At 36.4% G+C, this 24552-nt stretch overlaps 2 protein-coding genes across 2 annotated transcripts; one reads left to right on the top strand and one right to left on the bottom strand.

Annotated features, from left to right (window-relative positions):
- Positions 1 to 10524: 10524 nt before the first annotated feature.
- On the top strand, positions 10525 to 14079 carry LOC104233292 (indole-3-acetate O-methyltransferase 1-like). The gene is made up of 4 exons (XM_009786673.2): positions 10525 to 10716; positions 11748 to 12167; positions 12650 to 12925; positions 13577 to 14079. Exons 1-4 carry the CDS (start codon positions 10597 to 10599, stop codon positions 13928 to 13930), a joined length of 1170 nt encoding a protein of 389 aa, XP_009784975.1. The 5' UTR covers positions 10525 to 10596; the 3' UTR covers positions 13931 to 14079.
- Positions 14080 to 22953: 8874 nt separating this feature from the next.
- LOC104233298 (uncharacterized) lies at positions 22954 to 23466 on the bottom strand. The gene has a single exon (XM_009786685.2). It carries the CDS (start codon positions 23464 to 23466, stop codon positions 22954 to 22956), a length of 513 nt encoding a protein of 170 aa, XP_009784987.2.
- Between the last annotated feature and the right edge of the window lie 1086 nt (positions 23467 to 24552).

Consider the following 24552-nt stretch of genomic DNA (forward strand, 5'->3'; position numbering starts at 1 on the left):
TGTTCTCATGGTGTATTTTAAAATTCGCTTTTCATTATTCTAGTTTTAAACTAAATTTTGATGATGAGACAACAATAACAACATATCCAATATTATCCCACATTGTGGGGTTTGGGGACGGTAATGTGTACGCAGACCTTACCCCTACCTTGTGAGGATAGAGATGTTGTTTCCAATAGACCCTCGGCTCAGGAAAGCATAAGCTCCACATTAACGAAAATATAGACAAGAAGGAACAGTACCAAAAAGTCATATAAAAGCAGAATAAAAACAAGATAGTAAGGTGATCAACAATGAAAGAAAATAACGGTTAGTCATAAAAACCTACTACTAACAAAAAGTGAGACTGCGTGCCAATACTGCTGTTATGAACACTCTTGACTACCTACTCTACTATACTAATCCTCTACCTCCATACCTTCCTATCAAGGATCATGTCCTCGGTCAGCTGAAGCTGCACTATGTCTTGCCTAATCACCTCTCTCCACCTCTTCTGTGGCCTACCTCTACCTCTCCGTAGGCCCTCCAATGTTAATTTCTCACACCTCCTCACCGGGGTGTCTGTGCTCCTCCTCCTCACTTGACCAAACCATCTAAGTTGCGCTTACCGCATCTTGTCCTCAATAGGGGTCCGCAACCACCTTATCGCGAATAACCTCATTTCTGATCCTATCTAACTTAGTTGCATTAAGTTTTGGCCATGGCATTGAAGTCATCACCACAGTTATTATGATGCTTGGGGGACTCAAAAATTTTCTTGTTGAAGATCCCAAGTGGCTGCTAAAAAGTCTTTTAATTCTTCATTTGTAAGTAATGCTTCATGTGCAATGAGGATAGACCAATTGAGATAGAGTCTATGAAAAAACCCTATTCTTGCTAGAACATGAGTGGTGACTTTAATTAGTTGTTGTGGATATAAGACTACAAGACTTGGCCTTGGTTTCACTCTGCCTGATAAATCCAAAACCAAAACCATGAATACTTTGCCCAACTCCTACAACAGTGTTTTTCCATTAGTAGGGATGCAATAAATTAAAGAGGTTTCGAATTAACTCATGTAAACTCATAGCTAGTACGTAGTTTAGATAATTTTTACCCAAGTTATTAGTGTAAACTTGTCTTATTTTTAAGGTAATTAATTTTACTTATTAGGATAATGTAACACTTCTTTTACATTATTACTTTATAGAAGTTACACTCTTCCAACACGGCATGAAAAGTTAAAGTTGTTGTAGACCTACTTTTTCTTGGACCATCTTCACGTTAAAGCCATGCGTTACTTTTCTTGATCAGCTTGAAAATGCAATTATATGTGCAACTCTCTGCCCCTACAATACAAGGTGTCACCTATTGAATTGAACAGGGTGGAAGGCCAAAAGCCAAAAAATAAAATAAAATGCAATTTATTTGTTTTGGATAAGAAGAAGAGTTGTATTTAAACGTGAAGATATATACTATGATTAATATATGTGCTGCAAATTGTAGAAGAAAAAGACATAAAAGCTTCATGGGAACACAATTATTGTATGGGCGTAGCCAAAACATCGATGGGTTGTTTCATGTCCCTAGTCCCATTTCGACATGCACTAATTGGGAAACACTTATTTACATTTTGAGTATTACGTACCTATCTACTCCTAAATTAAAGTAAGAATATGTTAAATTATAAAATTATTTATATAAGAAACTTATTTTATATATATCGATTTAGAACAAGTATTAGGTACGTGTAATTTTAGTGCATTCTTTTTTCTTTTGCCTTATTTTCTAACTAGGTAGTAGTAGTTGCTTCATATTAAATTCATCGTAAGAACAGAACTAGGGGTGTCAAATGGGCGGGTTGGGTCAATTTTGGGCGGGTTAAAATGGGTTGAGTCAATAATTGGACGGGTCAAATGACCCGCCCAAAAGTTACTTGGGCTAAGATGGGTTGGGTCAAAATGGATTAAAATTCGGGTCATAACCCAACCCGCCCAACTCTTATTAAACGTTAATTAATATATGTTATTTTCTTATAAATTGTATAATTACTAAATAAGGATTTTTTGCTTTTGTTATGGTCATATTTAAAATATTAAACAAAAAATAAAATTATTTCTCAGATATTTTGACAAACTTATTCATGGATCAATTTGGGCTAAAAATTAGCCCAACTTTAATTGGATTGAGATGGGTTGGATCAAGATGGATTAAGTTCAATAAATGTGCGGGTCAATAACCAACCCAACCTTGAACGGGTTGAGTGGGTCATTTGAACTTGGGCCAAATTTGACAGCCCTAAACAGAACATAAGTTTCTTAATTAAGCTGCTAATTAATTGCATGGTCCCTTGAGAACTCTACTATGGACGCATAAGTTAAAACCCCTTTTGGCACAATGATGAGCTCACAGTCATTCGCCTTTCAACTTTCCTTGTTGTCGTTATGAATAATGCTTGATTGAGTTGCAGGCACTGTTATTATAGCTGCCGGACAATAATACGGAAAGGTAAACAGATCGATCTGGGAGGTGGATAGAGGAGGAATTAGAATTTTAAATTTTATTGGTTCTAAATTATAACATAGTGATATCCAGTATTTTAAAAGACGTTTTTGGGACGAGCCTTGAGGCGAGGCACACCAAAAACGTCCGAGGCGATGGTGTGGGGCGAAAAACTCAAGAGGCGTATGCCCAACAATTCAGGGTGTACGCGCAGGCGTTCGGGGCGTACGCCTAGGCGTTTAAGGCGTACGCCTAGGCGTTTGAGGTGCATTTTTATAGTGAGGCTTAAGCTCCAGAGACCTTTTCATTAAAATAAAATTGTTGAATAAGTCCTTCATATAATACCTAAATTCTCAAAAGTCAGCTTGTAATTACTCCAAAGTTTTAAAAAGGAACTGAAATGTATTAAATTTAAAAGTTAAGACCTTTTTTATTGATTAAAGCCCAAATTTAAGGTCTTTCCCAATTCTTTATCTTGTTCGCTAGTCTGCTAATCTCTCTCAAAACAATGAATATTCAATTTTGTTTTACAATTACAAAGAGAACTTCATTCTCCTTTGTAGCAGCAAGTTCAAAGTTCAAATTGCAGGTTAGTCATCCTTTTTGTTCCTCCATGTAGAAAACTTTCGTTTTGACTCAAGTGCTTATAAGTAGTGTACAATAATTATTTTGACTAGTTTTTTATGGGGATGGAGCGCGCGCACACACAGACACACATATATATATTTCACATATTTATAGTTTTCTTTAATTTTTATGCAATTTTACCTGTTTATAAATATTTACTATAATTATATTATTTTATAAAATATTAAAAGTAAATACTAACGGGGCTTATGACTCGCTGAGGTCTATGTAAAACGCCTCGCCTTACGCCCACGCCTTTTAAAATACCGGTGATATATATATATATATATATATATATACTAAAACTACGGAATTCAGCCGGATAACTTCTAGCTCCGTCGCTCATGAAGGACCTGCCATTTTCCAAGTGGAAGGGAGTAACGACATCAATAATACTGGTTTTATTTTCAGTCAGTACGTTGTCGCAGCTTCTTTTTGTTTTGCTTTTGCCTCTTTCTTGAGTCTTGACAATGAAATCTGCATGCATCTCAACATTTTTCCAGCCTATTAAACTCCGTGCCTATTTGATTGTAAACCACTTAATTAAAAATGATATATATACACTGGTCATATGGGTCAGTGAGTCAAACTAAAAAGCTTTACATTAATTATTAATTATAACTGTAAAAAGTACGAACTCTGTAGAGGTGTGTCCAATTATTGCATGCGTAGAGAAATAAGGAAAATTATTACCTGACCTATATAAAGGTAAAACCGGACAATTTAACGTAAAAATTACATGAGACGCCCTATGTTGCCCCCTTTTAATTTATATCTGTTTTATTTTTTCGTTTGCATTCGTATCCATTTTTTATTTGTTAAAAGCGTTTTAAAAAGATGATTTTGCCCTTCTTTAATAAAAGACTATTGACAAACTGCAGGACACAAACTTAAGCATGTTTAGGCTGAAGTTTTAGCAATTGAACAAACAAACGTCAGCTTGTTTAGACTGAAGTTTCGGATAAAACTCAGGACAAAACCGTAGACTGCGTTACAAAACTTCAGCATGTTTTGGTATGAAGTTTTAGTAAATGAACTAAATAACTTCATCATGCATTAACAAAAACTCTTTAGAAAATTACATACTGCAAGACAACAACTTAAGCATGTTTAGTCTGAAATTTTAGCAAATGAACTAAAAAACTTAAGCATATTTAATCTGAAGTTTTAGCAAATGAACTAAATAATTTCAGCATACATTACCAAAAACTCATTAGAAAACTACATACTGCAAAACTAATACTTAAGCATGTTTACTATGAAGTTTTAGCAAATGAACTAAAAAAAATTAAGCATGTTTAGTCTGAAGTTTTAGCAAATGAACTAAAAAATTTAAGTATGTTTAGTCTGAAGTTTTAGCAAATGAACTAAATAACTTCAGCATGTTTAGACTGAAATTTCGGATAAAACTCATGACAAAATTGGAGACTGCAGGATATATAACTTCAGCATGCATTAGCATGAAATTTTAGCTTCAATGTGAAACAACTTCATGCTACATTAGCATGAAGTTTTAGCTTCAACGTGAAACAATTTCATGCAAGTGTGATTCTGAAGATGAATCTGATAAGTTTCTAATTTTTTTGATAAAGCTGCTGAGAGGAGAGGAGGAGATCTTTTTTTCACGAATGAGGTTGCACATCACGCGATTAATGCATGATGCAGGTTTTATATCTTTTGTCAGGGGTATAATTGTCATATTATTACGGACTTTTTATGAGCTGACTACCAAATTAATAAATTTTAAAAGTAAGGTACATGTTAAAAGGTAGCACTAATATAGGTAATCAACTCCCATCAATTAATTTGAATAGACTATAGCAAGTTACTATTCTATTTTTCAAATTTTCATATTAGGTTGTGATCAGGATTTACCTGTTGTTATAATAAGTCAAATTAAATCTGACAGTTGGGACGTTAAGGGAGGTGTCTAGTACCCCCTAGCTAGTATTCATGTGATATGGCGATCTTCACGGTTTCTGTCTCTTGTTTTTTCACTATCATTGCCGCCCATTTTGGTGGACAAAATAGTAAACATCATTCCGGTGTCTCACCCTATATATATATATTATTTTGTTAAATAATACTAATATAATTTACGTAATAAGATTATTTTTTTAAATAATTATAAGTAAATTTCTATAATAAATATTATTCACTGATCTAAAAATAATAATTAACCTGTTATAATACTACTATAAGGGGTCGTTTGGTAAAGTGTATAAGAATAGTGCGGAATAAGGTGTATTAGTAATGCATGGATTAGTAATGCAAGCATTAGTTATGCAGATATTATTTCTTATCTACTGTTTGGTGTGGTATATTAAAAATTATATGTATTGCATAATTTTTAAGAAAAATAGTTGTTTACAAATATGCCCTCCATATTCTCTAGTTTTAAGGGACTTTAAGGACAATTTTGTCTTTAACCATATTAATGCATGCATTAACATCCTTGGTATTACTAATGTTATGGTTTTCTATGCATTACTTATACACAGGTTAATACCAAATATGATGTACAACTAATACAAGCATTAGTAATACACAGGTTGAAAAAATATATCAAACAAGATATTAGTAATGCATAGAACTAATGCTTGCATTATTTTTTTTCTAATACCTCCTACCAAACGACCCCTAACATTATGCATATATAGCTACAAAGTACGTCGTAGCTAAACATGAAATTTTCGTAGCTAAACACTTTAGCCACACCGTAGCATCCGTACCTAGAAGTAGCATAACTAAAAGTTAACTACAAACTTTAACATTTTATGGCTAAGGATTAATACTTATTGCTACAAGAATTTTTGTGTTGTGGCTATATTAATAAACTTTTTACCACAAAGAATATATATTTATAGCTAATGATTTTATTCTTTCACGATAAACCTTTGTAACTATCTTCTATACTTTAGATACAAAGAGATATACTGTGGCAAAAAATGTTATTTATTTAGCTACAAAATTCAAATACGTAGCTATGCTCACATATTAGATTTAAATTATAGTATTTTTACTTAGCTACCAACCCATAATTTCATGGTTGTAAATCATCAAATATATCCATGATTAAATATTTTTTATTATGTTTTATTTGGTGACTAGATTTTTATACATTTTATTTTTATTGATGAAAAATTAATTTATTAGAGATAATAAATTTTCCTGTCCTATGCGTTGCTGTTTTCCTAGGTTAATTGTATAAAAGATATTTCGTATGTCGGAGCATATAATTTAAATTTTATTTCGCCATCCTCCTATTTATTTTTTATCTACCTAATTCTCTTTACGTTATTAAGTCATCTTAAATGTATATTAAAAATAATAAATGGAATAAGCAAGATGAAGTATATGAAATACTTTTGGGAAGAAGCTACTTTTTCTGCTTCTTAAAAATTACTTTTATTTTTACTCAAAGTCACTTTTTTCCTTCTAAAAGCTTGGCCAAACACATTAACTTTTAAAAATAAAAAGCTTTTGGCCCCAAAAAAACACTTTTGACAAAAAGAAGCTTGACCAAACATGTTATCTATATGTTAAATAGGTACTTTCAATAGATTTATAAATCTTGTAAACAGTCATTTCATGATGGTTAACTGGCGTATTTAATCCTCGAAGAAAGCCTCTGAGTCATAATATCATAGAAATTCAATAATCCAGTTTAAATAGATTAATTAATTTAGTTTCAAATATTATAGAATATATACAAATTATGGAATTCAGGAATACAATTTGATATATATCATAGTGATGATTCTCACCACTCGACGCCTATAAAAAGGTGTCATTTAGTTGGGGATGTTAATAACATAAGAGAGCTACTATTTGAGTGATTAACCAAATTGATTTATGAATCTGCACGTAAGAATATGATTGTGATCTCTTCAACCGTTTCTTTTTTCCCTCGTTGCACTATTTGTTACGAACCGTTTCCTAATGTTGCCATATATTTATAAAAATTAAGTGCATATATGGATTTTCATTAAACTTCCATAATTAGTCTATGCATAGACCCTAATGCATGTGAGAATGATAACAGATTGAAGCTTGATTTCTGGAGAGCTAACGCTTAATTTCGAGAAAATAGGACTATTGATGAAAAGAAAGCTAAAAGTTCGAGTTCAATTTTTTTTATTGCAATCCATTTGATTTATTGGTTTTAAAATCAATTATATGTACTTAATTTGTAAATTTCCTGAGAAACATATAAATGTACATTCGTCCCTGCTAATCCCCACCACAAAGATACAAATTCCCCCCGTTTCAATTTATATGAAATTATTTTCTTTTTAGTCCGTGCAAAAAATAATGATCTCTTTCCATATTTGGAAATAATATATCTTTGTGTAGTGATTTATAGTCACATAAAATATATGTGCCTCATTTTATATCACAAGTTCAAAAATCTTTTCTTTTTTCTTAAATTTTATGTCTGGTCAAATAAGTTTACATAAATTAAAACGGTGGGAGCACTAGAAATAACACAGTTTTAAAAATATACCATAGAGTATTAAATTAAGAAACAGAAGCTTGAGTTGAATTACATTCGGACTACCAAGAAATCATAGTTTAGGTGTACAAAGTAATTAAATGGTCTACAGGTATAATAATTTGTCGTCTTTTTAGGAATCAATGGTTCTTGTCGTCATACTAGTTGAAGTATTACTCTATTAATTACCAGTATTAGTAGTCAATGATTTGCCCCCATCTAAAGCAACAATAAATTTACACAACTAACAACAGACACATGTTCTATATATTCTTTGATACCAATTTTAAAACCTTTTTATTAGTATGCCTTAGTCGTTTTTGCGTATATAATGCTTTGCACTTAGGTAGTTGCTTAGAGAAGCTCTTTTTCTATTTTGCTTTGTTAGGTTAGCCCTATTTTAAATTGTTTTTTCTAATCATACTGTTGACTATAAACGGTTACTATTAAACAGGGATTAACGAGATGGTGGAGCTAATTAAGTATGCTAATTAATTTTAAAAGGTAGTGCACTCATGTACTCACAATATTTTAAGGGATTATGCCATGCACGTACAGACTAGCCACTACACTTCCATTTGGATAATTTTTTATTCTCACGAAGATAATCTTGAGATTTTGTCCCCATTTTCTTTCGTTTAGTTTATAGTGAAAACATCTTATTCTTGTTAACTGCTTTTAGGTTGCTGTTTAATAATTAAAATATCCGTGTAATATAGTTAGCACAATGTATCATGATCTATTTGATATTCACGAAGGATATAATAGTGGGTAGAGGGTTTGCTACTCGACTTATCCGATCAATTCTATGTATTGTTGTACGTTTCAATTTTAATTTAAAGGCAACGAAACAACCAAAAATCCTAAACCAGATCTTATCTAATATATTGTAGAGTTTAATTTTTGTGCATTGGCATGTAATTTCAGCCGAAAGGCTTTCGGAAACAAACTCTCTACCTTCTTGAATGTAGGGGTAATGTGTGCGTACACACTACCCTCTCAAACTCCATTGATAAGATTATACTGAATTTGTTGTTGTTACGTTGTTGTTGCACTGACATGTAATTCTTTGTAGACCATTGGGTTACAACGACGACTTGCAATATTGTTTATAAAGTTTTAAATTCTACGTGTGATAAATTTTTTTATACAATCAAGTTACTTATACGATAATCATATAATATATATTTATGATAAATATCAATTGATAACTTGATAAAAATAATAATAACTAACATGTTATCATAATCTAAACTTCACTTATTATGTACAAATGTTTTTATATTGCCTGTGTATATAATATAAATCGAAAGTGTAATTTGGAAACCTAAGAAACAAAGTACTATATTAAATAACTTGATGTAATTAGTACAAATATACTGACAATAATACCTTTTTTACTCAGTCCACATATAAGTTAAATCCTATTTTGTGCCATACCTAGCGGAGCAATTGTTCAAAGTGGACGTCGACCACATGAGAGCTTGAAAGTAAATATATTTGTGAAAATATTCAAGGAGAATTAATATAGGGTGGGTGAAGCGACATATTAGAGCTGCTAAATTGATATCTATTGATGATTAGTGGCCAAATGAGCTTAGGACACTGTTCTTGTGGCAAGAATAGCATAATACTCGAAAAAATTAGAACAAGATTTCAGGGTTTGAACGTTAAAACAATGAATTAATTAAAGGTAAAAACACCAAATGCAGGTAAGTTTTCGAAATTAAATCATCATTTTCTACTCTTCTTAATATCTCTCAAGCCTCTTAAATTACATTCTATCCTAATTTGCGTAGAAATGAAAATATGGAAATCCGGCGTCAATCTTGGACCTACTTTGTGATCTGTTTCCATGTGAGGTCCCTATTATTTTCCATTTCTGCTCCACCACTAAACTCTTCAACCTAAAGGCTAATTGACCATTTAATTTTTATGGGTTTAAGATTCTATATATTTTTCTTTTTAAAGTTTAAGTTATATATCGTCAGCCCTCTCTATAACAAAATCCCTATATAATAGTTATTCACTATAAAAGTCAAGTTTTTCTCGGAACCGATATTTTATGTTATATTTTACCTCTATAAAGGCAACATCCTTCTTTATAGCAGTATGCTCTTTGTAAAATTAGCTCTCTATAATAGCCATATAGAATTTCTAAATACCAATAATAAGTCTAAAATTAATTTGATTAATTTTTTTAAAACTTTAATTCACTAATTATAATAAAAAATATTATGTTAGTACATATTTCCATAATTAAGGATTTAAGTCCAAGATATGCTTGTATATTTTTATTCAATTGCACAAAAAGGTTCCATCGTGAATAATGTCTAATATTTGAAGATCTACACATACAATCTTTTTATCGAGATGAAACTTACATTTTGCATAATACTTAAGATTTGAAGATCTACATATATCTTTTCTAGCTAGGGTTCTTCCATCAATTTTAAAAGAATTTAGTTTTTTACATAGTGTGTGCTTAGAATTTAAATCTTTATAGGTTTAGTTATGAACTTATTAATAGTGTATTATATTTTTTAATATTTAACTAGTAAAATATGTATATCTTTTGAGATTAAAAAATGGAAAAACATAATTTTTGGATAACGTTTGTCTATAACAACCAAAAATATTTAAACGTAAAATACTAATTAGAGTTATACAGCCATTCACAGTGAAAGTGAAAGTCAAAAAATATAGTGGTGCTTTTATAACAACCTTGACCCACTCCTCTAGCCAACCTCATTCCCAAATTCAATTCACCACATTTATTTTGTCTCTACTTTAAGCTTTATGTTTCAGAATCTTGCATAAAAAGACATAATATTTCATGAGTATGTATCCCAACTACTAGAACACAAAACCAACACATCCTAAAACCTCTATATATACCCACATAAGCTCTTGTCATTTTTATTCTCAAACATCCTTAGCTTGTGACTTATCTTTCACTAACAAACATCATCTCTGGTATTGTTACAGACAAAATGGCTCCCTTAGGAGACAATAAAGATAACGTTGTTGTTTCCAACTTGAAACTTGAAAGAATGCTTAGCATGAAAGGAGGCAAAGGAGAGGCTAGTTATGTTAATAACTCTCAAGCTCAGGTGATCACCTCCACTATACCCAATTACTATCATTTTGGTCTTTAATTATCACTCTTATATATTTTCTCTACTATATAAAACTATTCATTCGTTACTACGTACGAAGGGGAGCCTTGGCGTAACTGGTAAAGTTGTTGCCATGTGACCAGGAGGTCACGGGTTCGAGCCGTAGAAACAATCTCTTACAGAAATGCAGAGCAAGACTGCGTACACTTAGGCCCTTGTGGTCCAGTCCTTCCCCGAACTCTGCGCATGGCGAGAACTTAGTGCACCGGGCTGCCCTTTTCCGTTATTACGTACATATGCCGATCTAAGTACGATCTACATGGACATTTTTGAAGTCTGAGCGATTCAAGTGCAAGCAGTTTTTCTTTTTTTCAGCAAATTTTAGTACTAGTTATTTTGGTTTGTTAGCAATATGAGTTTTTTCCTCGCTTTTTTATTTTAGGTTGTTAGCAATATGAGTTTTTTCCTCCCTTTCTTTCTTTATTTCAAGTCATGAGTTTAAGTTTTTATATACTGATGGTATATATATTTCCGAAAAAGTAATTATTAATTCAGTATTTAAATTTAATTGTTCAAGTTTTAGATCATATGCTCAATGCATATTTGAAATTATAGGTCCAAAATTTAATATATACTCCCTTCGTTTCATTTCATATGAGCCTGATTGGTTGGACACAATGCAAAACATAAGAAAGATTTTTTTTTGAAACTTATGATTTTAAATAGGTCATTGATATTTTTATAGCTATAAAATCATGATATTAAAGGTATAAAATAAGAAATTTAAATTTAAATTATTTCTTAACATAAAAAGATGTCATTTTTTTAAACAAACTAAAAAAAGGAATTAATATCACAAAAATGGAACACAAGGAGTATTTGTTAATTTTAAAGATTTTTCATACACAAATATACTCTATATGTCTCTTGTGTGTATAATATGTCAAATTACATTGATAATTATTTGCATAACTTTAATTTTTTCATGAAACTGAAACTCGAGTTTGGCATATTAATTAATTCAGGCGCAACATGCACGATCAATGCTGCACCTTTTGAAAGACACACTTGACGGAGTCCAGCTAAGCTCGCCGGAGATTCCATTCGTAATTGCCGACTTAGGTTGTTCTTGTGGCAGCAACACCATTTTCATTATCGACGTCATCGTTGAACACATGAGCAAGCGTTACGAAGCATTAGGCCAACAGCCACCTGAATTCTCTGCATTTTTTTCTGATCTTCCTTCCAATGACTTCAACACTCTGTTTCAATTGCTGCCGCCTTTGGCCAATAATGGTTGCGGCAGTATGGAGGAATGCTTAGCTTCCAATAGCCACCGCTCTTACTTTGCCGCCGGTGTTCCGGGTTCATTTTACCGGCGTCTATTTCCGGCCAGATCCATTGACGTTTTCTATTCTGCATTTTCTTTGCACTGGCTCTCTCAGGTTATTTTCATTACTATATATTCCTTTTTTATTATTATTTAATTTCCTAATAAAGGTCATTGTATGTAGTACGCAGCATACATGAAGAAAGTGATTTGTCCCAATCCCGAGGATGATTTAGAGTTTAGGGGAATATATTTTTTGTTAAATACTAGTCTTGAAAATCCTAACTGTTTGGTTTTATTCGGGAAAGTCAAAAAAGATTAAGGCACTCAATATTCATGTTCCCAGGTTTCCCGGACCAAATCTGTAACTATCACTATTGTATCCATTTCATTTTATATATGGTGGAGTTTGACCGAGATAACATATTACTCCATCCATCCCAATTTATGTGATGACGGTTGAATAAGAATAAGATTTAAGGAATATTTTTTTTAAAAATAAGTTATGTGACTATGAATTACTTTATATAAATGGACATTTTAAGTTAAAATTATTACTACGTATAAAAATATGTCATTCTTTTTTTTGACCGACAGGTGCCAGAAATAGTGTTGGACAAGAGATCAGCAGCGTACAACAAAGGAAAGATATACATACATGGAGCAAATGAGAGCACAGCTAATGCTTACAGAAAACAATTCCAGACTGATTTGGCAAATTTCCTAGGGGCAAGGTCCAAGGAAATGAAGAGAGGGGGTTCTATGTTCTTAGCCTGCTTAGGAAGAACTTCTGTAGACCCCACAGACCAAGGTGGGGCCGGACTTCTCTTTGGGACCCATTTTCAAGATGCTTGGGATGATCTTGTCCAAGAGGTAATTTAATCATTCTATTCATTTCCTTCTTCCCCTATATATGATAAGTTTTCAGTCTCCAATAAATCCACAACATATGAGGTAAATTAAATGTTAGTAAACATTAGAGGTGACAATATCAATCTATTTTTTATTTTTTATTAATAAATGGTAGTAAACATTGGAGGTGCATTGAGTTATATATGACATGTTTGTTGATTTGATAGATAGGTTAAATCTGAAATGATCCATCAAATCAATCAAAATAGTATTATTAGACATGCCAAAATGTTACCTAAATCCAAATGTACAAAATTAACTTTAGAGATTGGAACAGTGTTAATTTAGAGGAAGTTAATTAAGCTGATAATTTAAGAAAAATACATTAATGTTTACACTTTTTTTAGAAAAGGAAAAAGAAAAAGAGGAGAGGCTGGATCACGTTGGACTATATATGGACAACGTTTCGATCCATTATATAATTATTTTACCGATCTTGACAAACCTATTTTTTGATTCAAGCAAACTTTGCTTAGGTTAAAGTTAATAACTAGTAATTTTTATTGATTTGATGATCTGCTTTTGACCTGCCCATATTTAGTCCAACTCTCACATTTATCACCTATATATAATATTCATCATGGTTTATTGTATGAATATGACCAATGACAGGGCCTAATTACAAGTGATAAGAGGGACAAGTTCAACATTCCAGTGTATGCACCCAGCATTCAAGATTTCAAGGAAGTGGTGGAAGCCAACGGTTCATTCGTCATTAACAATCTTCAAGTTTTCAGGGGAGGAAGCCCTTTGGTCGTCAACCATCCCGACGATGCGGCAGAAATCGGACGAGCACTCGCCAACAGCTGCAGAAGCGTTAGCGGTGTGCTCGTCGACGCCCACATCGGCGAACAGCTCAGTGATGAGCTGTTCTCCCTAGTGGAGATTCGAGCCTCGCGCCATGCGAAAGAGCTTCTTCAAAATCTTCAGTTTTTTCACATTGTTGCTTCCCTTTCTCTTGTGTAGAAATGTTGTGTATTTAAGTCTTTAGAATTAATGAAATTGTTATAGAAAGACTAACTGTAGTTTGGCTTATATGGTTTTGAATTTTGGGTGTTCCCTTAGTCCAAGCAGAGTAAATTAAGCTATGAAAAATTCCTTGTTAGTTTTCTGAATGATCATTCAACTTTTATTTTATTGCACTTAACATTAAATTATTCTTTTGTAATATATTATGAAGCTTGATAAACTATTGTTGTATCGAAATAATCATTAACTTTATCTAAGCCTTATAAAGAGAATATTGTTTTTCCGTAAAATGGTACAATTGAATTTATACGTAGTTTTTAGACAAGTGAAATAATTTGATCCTGAAATAAAGAAATCACTGAAGAAATATACAATACATAAGCCTTAAAGCGTAGATGAAATAACAGAGTTGACGAATCCGGGAATAAGGTTTCCGAGCACAACAATGATGAGAAAAAGAGCAAGAAAGCAAAACTGCATTAAGCTTTGTATAACATATAGTATAAGTAAGCTAGAATATTCGTGTCCTTTACAATGATAACTAAGCTCACTATTTATAGTTGCGTCTACGGAAGGAGGTTCTAGGATCGTGCCCTCCTTTCATGTCAATTATGAAGGCCATTGATGAGGATGTAACGGTTAGCAGGTCGTTGCTCTTAATGCTGCAGAATATTCCTTATTAAATGATACCGGACGCAGAGCATTTAATACACTTTTCTATGAATGTTATTCCTTCCGGTGACAAGCGGAATATCTACGTTTGGTGGCCATCTCCGTCTTGGGTTCCACGTGCCCTTCCTTTAGATGACCACATATCATATCGTATTTTACCCTATACAGATAGTCCCCCTGCTTTCCGTTGACATAACTTTATATTACCGGGAAGTTGGTAGAAACACTTTTTTTGGCGGGAATTACTATAACTCCCTTCACATGCTTCTGAAGGTTGATTAGACGCACGTCTTTTTGCATTTAATGTCCCGAGCACGCGTCATCCCATGATTCAGCACAACCTTTGTCGATTATCGAGGTAATCATGGCCATGAATTTAGCTGCCAAAAGTTTACTTAGACGCATCATCCTCTTTTTCTTTTCCTTTATATTTCATAATTTCTCGAACTTCTAACTTGCATCTTTGTTTTCCATCCTTTCTCTAATTCTCTTTGAACCAAAACCTTTTCCTTCCTTTTATTCAATGGTTTCTTCTTCCAAACACACTGGTTCTTCAAAGAATAAGAACAAGGCCGAGGACTCTGCTCCTCCAACGGAGGGTTTCATCATCCCTCGAAGTCTTAATACCACAAAAGACTTCGAGGAGAAATTCCCTACTGCTAACCCTCGTTAATGGGCTGTCAGTAGGTATCCTTCTTCAATTCGCCCTTCTAGTATTCCTACTGTGAAGGAAGATTGCCACTGCCACAAGTTGGATATTATTGCTCCTAATCTATCGGAGCGAATGACCTTTCCCAAGAAGGGTTTTACGTATTTTTACACGTACCCGTTTACTTTGGGAGCGTTTTCTTTAGGTGGAGAGCTGGATTCTGTGATTGCGGAATTTTGCCTCCGCTACCAAGTACGTTTGGCACAAGTAGGTCCTTATGTGTAGAGGATGGTCGCCTGCCTTCGACGCTTGTGCCAGGAGACTAGAGAAGTGCTAACATTATCTCGTATGATGAATCTTTACTCCCCCAAGATTTTTAGAGGGGAGGGGGGAGGGGTTATGATAAACCTCTGTAAACGTGGCCACCATGCTCTGCATGGATGATGATAACGACTGTGGGTGGACGGAACGGTTCATTGCAATTGTCACCAATAACATCATTTCGTCAACGACTTCATCCTTTACGACCACTTGGAACCGTGCTCGTAAGACCTCTATTTAGTATATTTTCTTTCACTAAATATTCTTCCATGACCGTAATGATTCTTTATCCTTCGTATGTTTCAGCAACTCGATGGACTCCACAGGCGATAGAAGGCCAGGACCGGTGGGTTCAGAAGATCTTGGATGTTACGACGTCTGAAACTCCTTTGTGGAAAGAACTGGCCCTTAAGTACTGGTGGAAGGCCAAAAATCATGGTAATTCAAACTCACATTATTTCAATTTTTCATGTGAAGAAATTGACTAATTTTTTCTATCTTTTCTTGACATCAAGTCTACTTGCGGGCTCAGTTGTTGTCCCCGAGGAGGACGTTTTGGCTGATCCCGCTGATGCGGCGAGGCTGCTTCAGGAGGCGCTTACTCGAGCAGGTGTCTCCGGACCTGCTTCGGGCATAGGTATTTCATTATGGAGTCCCCGACCGGGGAATAAGCAACCAAAGAGAAGGCATTCCTCTGCGGCTGGGGAAAAGAATAAGAGGGCGAAGACTACTCCCCCTGTGTCATCTCCGGAAGTTGTGAGCACTAGCCCTCATCCCAGGCCGGTCATAGACACTGTGATGATTGACAATGACAGAGAAGACAGTGATGATGTGGCTTCTCTACACAGAAGGCTACGTTCATCATCAACTCAACAGAATGCTCGATCTGCTGAGTTAACCACTCTAACTGAGGACGATGTCTCGAATCTCTGGGGGGGGGGAGTTCGATTTGGTAGAAAATGCCAACTCCCACTATCGGGTCCCAACTGTTGTGCCCCGTACTGCAGAGCTGAGTACTGAGTCCCTGCTGAATCCTACCAGCACTACACTTGATGCAAGTTCTTCACATCCTTCAACTCCATCAGCTTCATTCCCATCTTCACAACCACCAGCAATTTCTACATCATTTCCATCTTCATCCACTCTTCCACCAACAATTGCTACATCATCTCCACTGACTGCATCTGATCATGAAGGAGATGTTCCTCTTCCCCAGTCCCCAGTATAAGGCAATTTGGGGCAAAATTACGCTGCCCCTTCTAAAGATCCACAAAGGAGGAGGAACGTTACTCTTTAAGTCTCTACCGGGTGTAACCTTCTTTCCCGGCTGGTGGAGCTTGCTAACTATCTGAAGCCTTTGGCTTTAGAAAAATATTGGGAAAAGGTTCAGGCACTCTCGAGAGAGTGTCCGTTGAACAATGCCATGCATAATGCTGCATCAGTACGTTCCTTTCTTCCTTCGTAATTTCTTCTACATTTGCATAAATATATTCTAAGTTTTGCTTCTCTTGCTTTGTAGGCCAACTTTCTTTCTTCCGAGGGCCTTCAAAAGTTAATTCACGAGAAAGAGGAACTTACTTCTAAACGGAATTAGCTTTTGGCGGAACGGGATCAAACTGTCCTTCGCCTCTATGAACTAGAAACCAAAGCCACTTAGGCCGTTGTTTTAGAGGCTCGTTTGCAGCAAAGTGAGCAAGAGATGGTAACCCTTAGCCATGAAATTGGCCCGCTAAGGGTTAGATTTGACAAGGCCAAGGCCAATTGGGCTGAAGTCTATGATGCCGCTCTTGCTACAACCGAGCGCGAGACTGCCACTACTGAAAAAGTGAGTGAATTAGAAGCAGCCTTGGACTCCAAAATCGAAGAGCTTGCTGCTATAGAGGCAAAGTGCACCCAGTTGGAAGAGAAGTACAGAAAAACTATCGAGCATAATAGGCTCTTTAGTTCAATTGTCCGCGACCTTGATATTAGCCTCCAATCTGTTAGGTTCGCCCAGAAAAGCCTCTCTATCACGACCCCAAACCAACCCGGTCGTGATGGCGCCTATCGTAAAACTAGGCTAGCCGATACATTTCTAACTCAATCTACATTTCATTTAAAAGCTTAATTAAAACCATTTTTCATCTGAATTTCGATAAAGATATAAAGCTAAAATCAACAAAACAGAAAAATACAAGCCCGACCTCGGGTCACTAAGTCATTAGCATTGCTACAATAGTTCCGAAATAAGACAAGACCAAATAGTTTGAAAATAGCAGCAAAGTACTAATAGGAAGATAGAGAAGGAGAAAAGCAGAACTGCGAATCGCCAAGCAGCTACCTCGCTATCTCCGTGAAGTCGGCGACCAGAATAGTCAATAGCCGCTACCGTGCCATGAGATACTTGGAACTGCACACAAGGTGCATTGGGTAACGTGAGTACACCAACTTAGTAAGTAACAAGTCCAAACTATGGACGGACAGGTAGTGACGAACCAAACCTCAACAGGTAATACAATTAAACTGTACAGAAAAGTAGACATGCTTGCAGTTCAAGTAAAACTCAATAGTAAATAAATGCAATCTGAACAGTACGGAGTATAAAGATCAGGAAATCTCTATGTATCAATGCACAGATAACATGATCAATGTTCCGTGTACCTCCTCTCACAAGTGCTCAACCATTCGATACTGTATATGGCCATCCATCCTAGGGATGATCCATCCCAGAATATATACACATCTCTGACCGCAGTCAACCAGTACCGAGGAAGGCCATTCCAGCCCTATGGAGAAGATCCATCTCCAGGTATAAATACTTCGGACAAGATCCATGTCCATAGAAGATCCATCCCTTAACATCATCAACTGCGCTCACTGGGGGTGTAAAGACTCCAGAGGGGCTCCTTTCAGCCCAAGCGCTAAAACAAGCCGACGAAGGCATAATCAATATCTCGCTACGACGTGCAGCCCGATCCTATACTGTCACTCAATATCAGGATTTCGGCCTTACTCAATCATCACTCTCCAGTCTCACACACACGGGCTCGAAATGTCATGATACTTGCCCCAACAATGATATTATGTGCCAAATAACTACAATCGAGACTGAGGCAGAATTGAGTACAGAATATCAATGAAGCTAATGATATGACAACAAAAAATGACCTCTTGGGTCTCAACAGTATTGGCGTGAAGCCTTAACATGATAATTAGCATGATTTACAGCTCATTGACTTAATCATATAATTACAACACAAATATCAGCAAGAAAAAGTCACTAAGCGATGCCATGGAATGATCCAGGCTGCGATCCTCATGGTGCACGCCCACACGCCCATCACTTGGCATTTGCGTCACCTCAATAGTAATCATGGAACACATAGTTCGGGGTTTCGAACACTCAGAACCAAGTTTGGAAGAGTTACTTACCTCAAGCCAAGCCAAACTCTAGCCTGCGACGCCCTTGCCTCTCGATTTAGCCTCCAAATGCCCCAAATCTAACCAAAATCAGTATACTATCATCAATATATGCTAAAAGAATGAAACTCATACGAAAATTATCAAATTAACTCAAAAATCCAGAAATTGGCCAAACCCGACCCGGGGCCCACATCTCGGAATTCGATAAAAATCACATCACAAGAATCCTTATCCTTCCAAGAGTTCATACATACCAAGAACATCAAAATCGGGCCTCAAATGGCTCCTCAAATCCCCAATTTGAACTCTCCAGTTCCAAGCCTTAATTCCCCAATTATAACCCTTAAATTCCACTAATTTCATGTCTAATGAGTTAAAAATCACCATAGAATTGAGTATTGAGCTCAAAAACCTTACCTCCAAGTGTTTCCCTTCGAATCCCTCTTCAATCCCTCTCAAAAAGCTTCAAAGCCGTTCAAAAATGGTGAGAGATGGGCTAAAAATCGCGAAGATGGCTTTTTTATACATTCTGCCCAGGTGCTTCCTTCATCACGAATGCGGTAGTGCCCTTGTGTTCGTGAAGCACAAACTAACTCAGACAAAGATTCCTTTCTTCACGAACATGAGGGCCCACTCGCGAACGCGAAGACCTCACAACTTGACTCTATGCGAACGCGATGCCCAGGTCGCGAATGCGTAGCCTCACTCTCTTGAACCTTCGCAAATGCGGGACCTACATCTCACCTACCTCACTCAACATCCCTTCGTGAATGCGATACCCTCTCGCGAACGCGAAGAAGGATTCTCTCTGCAATAAAAATACCAGAAATCTATTGCCTTTCCAAAGTCCAAAATGAACCGTTAACCACCCGAAACTCACCCGAGGCCCTCAGGACCTCAACCAAATATGCCAAAATATCCCATAACATCATTAAAACTTGTTCCAACCTTTTGAGCACTCAAAAAAATATCAAAACATCAAATCACCATCGGATTCAAGCCCCAGGATTTCCAAACTTCCAAATTTTGCAAATGATGCAAAAACCTGTCAAACCTCATTCGAATGACCATAAATTTTGCACACAAGTCACAAATGACACAATGGACCTACTCCAATTTCCAGAATTCCATTCCGACCCCGATATCAAAATTTCCACTACCGATCGAAAAATGCCAAATCTCCAATTTTGCCAATTCAAGCCTAAATCTACCACGGGCCTCCAAAATACATTCCGATCATCTCCTAAGTCCCAAATCATCTCACGAAGCTATCCGAACCATAAAAACCATGTTCCGAGATCATTTACTCACAAGTCAACTTCCGGTTGACTTTTCCAACTAAAGCTTCCAAAAAAGACTAAGTGTCTCATTTCTCTACAAAACCACTCTGAACCCAAACCAACCAATGTGATACGATAAAATATAGATAAATAACACATAAAGAAGCAGAAATGGGAGAAATAGAGCGGTAACTCATTAAACGACCGGCCGGGTCATTACACTCTCTCATGAGGTAACCCAACTCAAGGAAAAACTCAAACACCGATCGGCTTTCCTCATTGTTGAAAAAATGTATGCCATGTACAACATGAGGAGAAAAACCTTGGAAGAGGCCAAAGCAGACATTCTTGACTTTGATGTCGAAATTGCTAGGGCCCGAGAGTTTTAGTTGGCTACAAAAAATGGACTCCCAACGCAGTCCGATGCTTCTGGTTCTTCTCGTTTTGATTTCGAGAATTCGGGAACTGAAGAGGAATCGAAGGATGATGATGCTGAAGACCAAACTAGGGAAAATGTCGAGCCATTGGCGGATCCACCTACTTCTCTCGGGGGCGCAGACACTTCTCTTCCTCCTGGTTCCAGAGATGCTGCGGTTTAAATTTTCTTTTCTTTTTCCCATTCTTGTACCTTTGCCATTTTTGGCACATTTTTGTAAATAAAGACATATTTTTGCTCAAATATTGTTTGAGTCTTACTTTTGTTTGAGTATCCATGCAAGTCTTTAACTTTTGCACTTGCTTAAGAATTATGCGCTTTGCTAGGTGTAGTCTTGGATGCACTCTTTTTTAAGTACTTTGGTTCCGAGTATTATACCTTTTACATGAGGGTTTCTATAAGTATTTGAGCAAGTTTACTTTTTTGCGTCCTTTTGTGTACGTCTTCGGGTGCACTTTTCCCTGAAGACATTTTGATTTCGGGCATAAATTCTTCCGAAACCAACCCTTTAATGTGGGGGTTTTAATAAGAGAGAGCTCTCTTATGTGTACGATTCTCATGAAGAGGATTTCTCATGTTCATTACGTCACTAGCGTTTGAAGTACTTGTTTAACTTTCAAATGACAAAGTTAGTTCATCGTTCAGACAAGAAACAAGATAAAAAAAAAAGGATTTTATTTCATTTAATTTCTTCTATTTTCAAAAGTACAAAAGCATTTGTTATGCTAAAAAGAAATTGCCATTGCTTGTGGCTATCTTGTACAACTTGTTTCTACGAGGCTGGCTGTGCAGTCCCCGGTCCCGATGGCACATTTATGTTTCCAGATTTCGTTCCCGGTCGGTGTGGCAGTCAGTGTTGCCGTATCCTCATATCATTTCCCCCCAGTGTTTGAATGCAAAGAATGTGAATTGGAACACTAGAAGCCTTGTGCCTTCAAAGATTCCACCAATAAATTGCTAGATAATCCTTAACTCAGTAACATACCTTACTTTCCCTCAGGAATCCGTGCTATCGAGCAAAAGATTATCTAACAATCCTCTAGTGGTTTGTGCTGGTGAACGGTCGGGTAACCTTTGATCAATAACAAACTTAACTTCCCAGTGGAAACTTGCTTGTTTGCTTTGCTATCTGATATCGTGAACGGTCATGACTATCTGATCATCCCCGAGTGGAAACTTGCTATCGAAGGTCTTATTGTTGTTGTCTTCGTAGTATGCTTTCTATAGCTGCCTCATTAAGAACCTTGCTAGAAAAATCCAATTGGGACAAAAACTAAATGAAGGGAAAAAGAGTGCATCACATACTTTCAGATCGGATATTGTTCATCAGTAATAATATCTTTTGAGGTGTGCCACGTTCCAATTGCTGGACAATTTGTCTCCATTTTGGTTTTCCAACTCGTATGAACCTTTTCTAGTGATAGCTGAAATTCGGTAGGGGCCTTCCCACGTTGGCCCCAACTTCCCTGCATTCAGTTACTAGGTATTTCAGGTAACTTTCTCAAAATCAAGTCTCCCACTTTGAAATAACAAAAATTGGCTCTTCGATTATAATATCGCTCCATTCTCTGCTTTTGAGCTGCCATTCTTACACGTGCCAAATCCATGCATTCCTTGAGCAGCTCCAAGTTGATTAACATTACTTTGTTGTTCGATTCTTCATCTGCCTTGAAATATCTCAAGGTGGGTTCCCCCACTTCCACCAAGATTAGAGCTTCTGCGTCGTACACAAGGTAAAAAGGAGTCTCTCCTGTCCTCGACTTGGCCATTGTTCAGTAGGCCTATAGAACTCCAGGTAATTCTTCAGGCCAATTGCCTTTTGCCACTTCCAACCTTTTCTTGGGATTTTGAATAATCACTTTGTTTGTTGACTCCGCTTAAACGTTTGTGCTCGGATGATATGGTGAAGAGGTAATCCTCTTTATCTTCAAATCTTCAAGAAACTTTGTAATTTTTGCCCAATAAACTGTAGCCCATTGTCCCATGCCATTTCTTTTGTATTCCGAACCTACAAATTATATTTTCCCACAGGAAGTCGACCACTTTGCGTTCTCTGATCTTCTAATATGGACCTACTTCCAGCCATTTAGAAAAATAGTCAGTCAAAATTAAAAGAAATCTTACCTTTCCAGGAGCCGACGGGAGAGGTCCGACGATGTCCATCCGCTACTTCATGGACGACCACGGGGATAAAACCGAATATAAGGGTTCTACCGGTTGAATGTACTAGTAGTGCGTAGCATTGGCACTTATCACATTTTCACACTAAGTCTTTGGCATCTTGTTCCATGCGGGGCCAGTAATATCCTACCCGAACTAATTTTAGCACCAAAGAATCTGCACCCAAGTGATTTCCGCATATCCTTTCATGGACTTCTCTCATGACATAATTAGCTTCTGACGCTCTTAAGCACTGGGCCAATGGGCTTTGGAAGGATTTTCTATACAATTGGCCTTTCTTGAAGCTATAACATGCAGCTTTGGCGCGTAACGCCCATGGTGCTTTAGGGTCTTTGGGAAACTTCCCGTGCTCTAGATAGTCAATTATTCCATTTCTCCAATCCCAGACCAAACTAGCCAAATTCACCCCATAGTAACCATTAGTATCAAGGACTGAATTCATCAGTTTTACTACCGTTGCTGATTTCGATCCCTTGATTCCTGTCGATGAGCCCAAGTTTGCCAATGCATTTGCTTCCGTGTTATCCTCCCTTGGGATATGAGTAATTGACCACTCCTGGAATTGTTCCAACAAATCCTGGACCTTTACCATGTATTGTTGCATATGTTCCTCTTTGGTGTCAAAGATACCATAGACCTGATTTACTACTAATTGGGAATCACACTTGATTTTTATGACCTCAGAGTCCAATCCCTAGACCAATTCAAGCCCTGCGATCAAAGCTTCGTACTTTGGTTCATTGTTAGTTAAAGGGATCGTTATGATGGCTTGCCTTGGGGTTTCCCCCGATGGCGTGATTAAGACTATTCCGAGCCTTAACCTTTTTACGTTGGAAGCTCCGTCTGTAAATAAGGTCCAAACCCTTGATGTCGATTCCGACACCATTACTACTTCCTTGGCTTCCAAAGGCAATAGTCCCGGACTGAAATCGACCACGAAGTCAGCTTTTCCAAATCGGCAACTACGAGAGCTAAGGCCAGTTTTTCCAAATGTGGATAGCGAGTTTCTGCTCCCCTTAAAATTTTGCTAACGTAATAAATGGGAGATTGTGTACCTTTTTCCTCTCGGACTAAAACTAAACTTACTGCAACTTCTGAAACCGCGAGGTAGACTAGAAAGTTTTCTCCTTCTTTTGGTTTCGAGAGCAATAGAGGACTGGACCAGTACTTTTTCAAGTCCCTCAAGGCTTGTTGACACTCTGGTGTCCATCCGAAATTGTTTTTCTTTTTGAGCAATGCGAAGAAACAATGACATTTTTCTGACGATCGAGAAATGAACTTGCTCAAAGCTGCTAATCTCCATGTGAGCCTTTGGACTTCTTTTACGTTTGACAATTGATCCGGGATATCCTCTATAGCCTTGATCTTGTCGAGGTTTACCTCAATTTCCCCTTGTGAGACCAGGAATCCTAGAAACTTACCAGAACTGACCCCGAACGTGCACTTCTTGGGGTTATGTTTCATATTATGCTCCTCAGAATGTTGACTGTTTCTTGAAAGTGCTTAAGGTGGTCACCTGCATTCAAAGACTTAATGAGCATATCGTCTATATATATATACTTCTATAGTCTTTCTTATTTGCTTTTCGAACATTTTATTCACAAGCCATTGATAAGTGGCTCCGGCGTTTTTCAACCCGAAGAGCATCACATTGTAACAATATATGCCGAAATTCGTT

The sequence above is a fragment of the Nicotiana sylvestris genome, chromosome 7, assembly GCF_000393655.2.
Source record: "Nicotiana sylvestris chromosome 7, ASM39365v2, whole genome shotgun sequence".
Taxonomy (NCBI): Eukaryota; Viridiplantae; Streptophyta; class Magnoliopsida; order Solanales; family Solanaceae; genus Nicotiana; species Nicotiana sylvestris.

What these genes read in the sequence shown, in the direction of transcription:
- LOC104233292 (XM_009786673.2), top strand. Translation starts at nt 10,597, where the DNA reads ATGGCTCCCTTAGGAGACAATAAAGATAACGTTGTTGTTTCCAACTTG. An exon ending in TTAATAACTCTCAAGCTCAG is followed by an intron (nt 10,717 to 11,747) that starts GTGATCACCTCC and finishes TAATTAATTCAG; the next exon opens with GCGCAACATGCACGATCAAT. An exon ending in GGGATGATCTTGTCCAAGAG is followed by an intron (nt 12,926 to 13,576) that starts GTAATTTAATCA and finishes GACCAATGACAG; the next exon opens with GGCCTAATTACAAGTGATAA.
- LOC104233298 (XM_009786685.2), bottom strand. Translation starts at nt 23,466, where the DNA reads ATGGTAAAGGTCCAGGATTTGTTGGAACAATTCCAGGAGTGGTCAATT.